Below are 6642 nucleotides of genomic sequence, written 5' to 3'. Positions count from 1 at the left end.
GCGCATCCCCCCTGGGCGCGCCCTCCACCCTCGTGGGCCCCTCGTGGCTCCCCTGACGTATTTCTTCCGCCTATATATATCCATATACCCTAAAACCTTCGGGGAACAGAATAGATCGGGAGTTCTGCCGCCGCAAGCCTCTGTAGCCACCAAAAACCAATCGGGACCCTGTTCCGGCGCCCTGCCGGAGGGGGGATCCCTCATCGGTGGCCATCTTCATCATCCCGGCGCTCTCCATGACGAGGAGGGAGTAGTTTACCCTCGGGGCTGAGGGTATGTACCAGTAGCTATGTGTTTGATCTCTCTCTCTCTCTCTCTCGTGTTCTTGATTTGGCACGATTTTGATGTATCGCGAGCTTTGCTATTATAGTTGGATCTTATGTTGCTTCTCCCCCTCTACTCTCTTTTAATGGATTGAGTTTTCCCTTTGAAGTAATCTTATAGGATCTAGTCTTTAAGGATTTGAGAACACTTGATGTATGTCTTGTCGTGCGTATCTATGGTGACAATGGGATATCATGTGATTCACTTGATGTATGTTTTGGTGATCAACTTGCGGGTTCCGCCCATGAACCTATGCATATGGGTTGGCAAACATTTTCATCTTGATTCTTCGGTAGAAACTTTGGGGCACTCTTTGAGGTTCTATGTGTTGGTTGAATAGATGAATCTGAGATTGTGTGATGCATATCGTATAATCATACCCACGGATACTTGAGGTGACATTAGAGTATCTAGGTGACATTAGGGTTTTTGTTGATGTGTGTCTTAAGGTGTTATTCTAGTACGAACTCTAGGGCTGTTTGTGACACTTATAGGAATAGCCCAACGGATTGATTGGAAAGAATAACTTTGAGGTGGTTTCGTACCCTACCATAATCTCTTCGTTTGTTCTCCGCTATTAGTGACTTTGGAGTGACTCTTTGTTGCATGTTGAGGGACAGTTATATGATCCAATTATGTTATTATTGTTGAGAGAACTTGCACTAGTGAAAGTATGAACCCTAGGCCTTGTTTCCTAGCATTGCAATACCGTTTACGCTCACTTTTACCACTTGCTACCTTGCTGTTTTTATATTTTCAGATTACAAAAACCTATATCTACCATCCATATTGCACTTGTATCACAATCTCTTCGCCGAACTAGTGCACCTATACAATTTACCATTGTATTGGGTGTGTTGGGGACACAAGAGACTCTTTGTTATTTTGTTGCAGGGTTGCTTGAGAGAGACCATCTTCATCCTATGCCTCCCACGGATTGATAAACCTTAGGTCATCCACTTGAGGGAAATTTGCTACTGTGCTAAAAACCTGTGCACTTGGAGGCCCAACAACGTCTACAAGAAGAAGGTTGCGTAGTAGTCATCACCGGGATGGTGGCGGCGGGAGACGGAGAGCGACGAGGTGGCCCGCCGACGGGAGCCGTCTGAGCAACACGAGCGGTGAGGGCAGCCCGACGCTCAGCTCGAGCACGGAGAGCATCAGCGACGAATTGATGGAAGGGAAGCTACGGCGCACCCCTACCTGGCGCGCCAAATGACGGATGTGGGGTTCCGACAAACCCTTAAGGTTCGAACACTGGGGTGCGCGTGAAGTCTTTCCCTCCTACCGATCTACGCCCTAGCTTGCTAAGATCTCGCGGATGAACTCGACGAACTCGCAACACAGAGAGACACGAGATTTATACTGGTTCGGGCCACCGTTGTGGTGTAATACCCTACTCCAGTGTGGTGGTGGTGGATTGCCTCTTGGGCTGATGAAGAACAGTACAAAGGGAAGAACAGCCTCCTGAGGTTGAGGTGTTCTTGTGCTTGGTGACTTAGTAGGTGAGAGATGGGTGAACAGCTCGATGCCCCTACTGTGGTGGCTAGCTCTACTTATACAGGCCCTGGTCCTCTTCCCAAATATTGAGCGGGAAGGGAGCCAACAACGGCAGGCGAATTTGAAGGGGGACAGCTAGTACAAGCTATCCTGACAAAAGCGGTCTTCGCCTGCGGAAAGCTCTGGCGGTGACGCCATCTGGGGCTCAACGATGACCTCCGTCTTGCCGTCCTTCTGGTCTTGTTCTCGTTGCACCGATATGGCAACCTTTGCCTGATGCCTCGGTACTCTTTGCCTGCGCTGGCCACCTTAGCACCAAAGAGGAAACAAGGACACTGCGTACGCTGGCACCCGCCTGGCGCCTGCCTGGCGCTGATCGTCATGGCTCACATCACGAGAGCCTCGTGAGGTTTGCCTCGCCTTGATATCTCCGCTCCTCATGAGCCTGCCTGACTAGGCCACTCTTGAGGAGGTATTGCATCGTCCGCCTCGCAAGGCTTGGCCCCTCGCGAGGGTCTTGGATGCTTTGCTGATGAAGATGGGCCGTACGGCCCGCTGGCTTAGCCACGTCGTGGGCCGCAGCAGGCAAGTCTGGGGACCCCCGTTCCCAGAACGCCGACAACGTACCCTCGTAGACCGAAAGCGGAAGCGTTAGCACAACGCGGTTGATGTAATCGTATGTCTTCACGATCCGACCGATCCAAGTACCGAACGTACGGCACCTCCGAGTTCAGCACACGTTCAGCTCGATGACGTCCCGCGAACTCCGATCTAGCAGAGCTTCACGGGAGAGTTCCGTCAGCACGACGGCGTGATGACGGTGATGATGTTGCTACCGACGCAGGGCTTCACCTAAGCACCGCTACGATATGACCGAGGTGGAATATGGTGGAGGGGGCACCGCACACGGCTAAGAGATCAAGAGATCAATTGTTGTGTCTATGGGGTGCCCCTGGCCACATATATAAAGGAGTGGAGGAGGGGGGAGAGGGCCGGCCCCTATGACGCGCCCTGGAGGAGTCCTACTCCCACCGGGAGTAGGATTCCCCCCCTCCAAGTTGTAGGAGTAGGAGTCAAGGAAAGGGAAGAGATAAGAGAAGGAAGGAGGGGGCGCAGCCCCTCCCCCTAGTCCAATTCGGACTAGGCCTTGGGGGGGCACGGCGTGCCTCTCTCTCTTTCCCCTAAAGCCCAATAAGGCCCATATACTCCCCGGCGAATTCCCGTAACTCTTCGGTACTCCGATAAATACCCGAACCACTCAAAACCTTTCCGATGTCCGAATATAGTCGTCCAATATATCGATCTTTACGTCTCGGCCATTTCGAGACTCCTCGTCATGTCCCCGATCTCATCCGGGACTCCGAACTACCTTCGGTACATCAAAACACATAAACTCATAATACCGATCGTCACCGAACTTTAACGTGCGGACCCTACGGGTTCAAGAACTATGTAGACATGACCGAGACTCGTTTCCGGTCAATAACCAATAGCGGAACCTGGATGCTCATATTGGCTCCCACATATTCTATGAAGATATTTATCGGTCAAACCGCATAACAACATACGTTGTTCCCTTTGTCATCGGTATGTTACTTGCCCGAGATTCGATCGTCGGTATCTCAATACCTAGTTCAATCTCCTTACCGGCAAGTCTCTTTACTCGTTCTGTAATGCATCATCCCGTAACTAACTCATTAGTCACAATGCTTGCAAGGCTTATAGTGATGTGCATTACCGAGAGGGCCCAGAGATACCTCTCCGACAATCGGAGTGACAAATCCTATTCTCGAAATACGCCAACTCAACAAGTACCTTCGGAGACACCTGTAGAGCACCGTTATAATCACCCAGTTACGTTGTGACGTTTGGTAGCACACAAAGTGTTCCGCCGGTAAACGGGAGTTGCATAATCTCATAGTCATACGAACATGTATAAGTCATGAAGAAAGCAATGGCAACATACTAAACGATCAAGTGCTAAGCTAACGGAATGGGTCAAGTCAATCACATCATTTTCCTAATGATGTGATCCCGTTAATCAAATGACAACTCATGTCTATGGCTAGGAAACATAACCATCTTCGATTAGCGAGCTAGTCAAGTAGAGGCATACTAGTGACACTCTGTTTGTCTATGTATTCACACATGTATCATGTTTCCGGTTAATACAATTCTAGCATGAATAATAAACATTCATCATGATACGAGGAAATAAATAATAACTTATTTTTCCTCTAGGGCATATTTCCTTCACGACTACCCTGGCTTTTTGTCCTCCTCGAGTGATTTGCACTTGCTAGTGACATCCTTTAGCTCTTGCTCTATGGCAGACATTCTCTCCTCACACTGGCGCCGAGCGACCTGTTCGGCCTTTAAATCAGCAGCTACTTTCTTAGCAGCTGCAATGCTCACTCTGGCCTGCTCCTTGGACCGGGAAAGCCCAGCCCGAAGGGTCTCAACCGCGGCAGCACCATCTGTAGTTATGCATGTCGCAGTGTATAAATCTCAGCTTCGCGCTCATATTATTATACATGCATATGCTGGCTATCCCAACACATACCTTGCGCCTCGTCAAGCCGCCGGTTAATAAGAGTAATATCCTCATCAGCTGACTCAAGTTTATGCTTCAGATTTGCAAGTTCTGCATCTTGGGCGGTCGACATTAGCATAACAGCCTGTTTTCAAGATAACTGTGTTACTACCTGAGCATATCTTTTGATCCTCTGATCGCCTCCCTGTGGAAGCCGACCAGAGTCACAGGGGCTACTATCTATACACAGGCGCATTTTGCATTCGAAGAATGGTGCAGGTGTTACATACCTCGAAACCTCTCAGCAGAATCATGAAGGCTTCATTCAATCCGCTTCTCGCAGACAGAATCCTCTCAATTACCATACCCATTAAGGTACGATGTTCCTCTGAGATAGATGCACTTTGTAATGTGTCCATCAGGGTGTCCGGCACCTCCAGATTCCTAGAGGCCACTGCGGGAGTACGGACTCCCTTCAAAGGGATACGCCTACTCGACCCTAGAGTCGTCTTCGGCTGTATGCTAGATTGTTCAGGGCCCTTATTTTCGGTCCCCTCGGGGGCTGCGCCCCCTGGGCCCTTGATGGTCAAAGTATTATCGTTGGATACTGTCTTCATTGTCCCCCGCACCATTTGATGTTCAGGGGAGACTCTTCGGGATGACACCTCAAAGTCGTCCACCCTAAGGGGCGAGGAAGCTGGTGGAGGCTTCTCGCTTTCCATCATCCCCGGAGACAAGTCCCCCGATGAGGAGGATTGTGGACGAAGGCAGCGGGCCGGACTGCAAACATATTGTTTAAATGTTACCCTTGTACCTCAAAAGAACGGAATATGTCTAGAACATCCTTGTTCACTTACTGTCTCGCAAGGGGCTTGTGAAGGAGCTCTGCGGTGACATCGGCTTCCGAACCCGAACCATCTGACAGGGATATTTTCCCTCTCTTGGGTGCCTCCACCTCTAAGTCTTCAGAGGCAGTCCTTTTCTTCCCGTGGGGAGAAGGGTTATCGCCTTCTTCTTCCCCTTCGTCTTCATCTTCAGAGGAGGGAGGTTCAGTCTCCCCAGACATGGCGTCCAGTGTGCCTTTAGGGTGGAGGTCACCTCCGGCCTCTTTGCTCTTCTTCTTGTCCTCCTGCGCCGGCACTTGATACGGCGCCAGGGCTAGCATCCTCATCAACACAGAATTAGCTGAGTTTTTGGGAAGTGGAGCCAAACACCTAATTCGCTCCGTCTTGTTTATCCATCCCTGGTCAAAGATAAAACCCTCAGTACATAACTATGGGGGAATCCGCCGAGTTGCATTCGGAAATTGGGTGCTTACCGAGGTATTCGGATGGTTGCAGTCGAGACCGACGTCTTCGGATGTGTCCGGCCACTGCTTTCGCGACTTGAAGAATAGTTTCCGCGTCCCTTCGTGCGTTGTGCCGAAGATTTGCTGAAGAGTCCGCGGTCCTTCCGGATTGAACTCCCACATAGGGAGAGGCCGTCACTGGCACGGGAGGATCCGGCGGGCTAGCATCACCTGAGTCACGTTGATGAGGCCGATGTCCTTTTCGAGGATGCTCTAGACATGGCTTTGCAGTGTCTGCACTTCCTTTGTTGATCCCCAGTCTAGCCCCTTATTGATCCACGACGCGAGCCGCAGTGGAGGGCCAGATCGGAACGCTGGCGCGGCTGCCCATTTGGTACCGCGGGGTTCGGTAACATAGAACCACTCCTGTTGCCATAAGTTGGAGGTTTCCGTGAAGGTGCCTTTTGGCCAGATAGTATTGGCAAGCTTGCTCACCCTGGCGCCACCACACTCCGCTTGCTCCCCGTTGATTATCTTCGACGTCACATTGAAAGTCTTGAGCCATAGGCCGAAGTGTGGGGGGAATCGGAGAAAGGCTTCACACACGACGATGAACGCCGAGATGTGAAGAAAGGAGTGCGGAGCTAGATCGTGAAAATCTAGCCCGTAATAGAACATAAGGCCGCGAACGAAGGGATGGAGAGCGAACCCTAGCCCGCGGAGGAAGTGAGGGATGAACACAACCCTCTCGCCGGATTTTGGTGTAGGGATAACTTGCCCCTTAGCAGGGAGCCAGTGGGGGATCTCCGCAGTCAGGTACCTCGCCTCCCGGAGCTTCACGATATCCTCCTCGGTAACCGAGGAAGCCACCCACCTGCCTTGGGAGCTGGATCCGGACATGTCTGGGATGCCTGGTGGCAATGAGAGAAATTGAGTCCTGGGCGCTGGGGCTTGAAGAAGAGGAAAGTGTGGGGGAGGAAGACGGGTATGTACCCCT

The 6642-nt window shown here is 51.1% G+C and overlaps 1 protein-coding gene across 1 annotated transcript in view; it reads left to right on the top strand.

The window, feature by feature from the left end:
- Positions 1 to 5421: 5421 nt before the first annotated feature.
- LOC123159363 (ribosome-inactivating protein 3-like) overlaps positions 5422 to 6642 on the top strand; it is a 96752-nt gene continuing 95531 nt past the window's right edge. The window contains exon 1 of the mRNA XM_044577192.1: positions 5422 to 5433. Within this exon, the coding sequence (XP_044433127.1) occupies positions 5422 to 5433 (12 nt within the window). The remainder of the gene's footprint in view (positions 5434 to 6642) is intronic.

This window comes from Triticum aestivum, chromosome 1D (assembly GCF_018294505.1).
Source record: "Triticum aestivum cultivar Chinese Spring chromosome 1D, IWGSC CS RefSeq v2.1, whole genome shotgun sequence".
In the NCBI taxonomy this organism is placed as follows: Eukaryota; Viridiplantae; Streptophyta; class Magnoliopsida; order Poales; family Poaceae; genus Triticum; species Triticum aestivum.
Note: the sequence above shows the minus strand (reverse complement) of the source record. Positions and strands in the feature narration are given on the sequence as shown.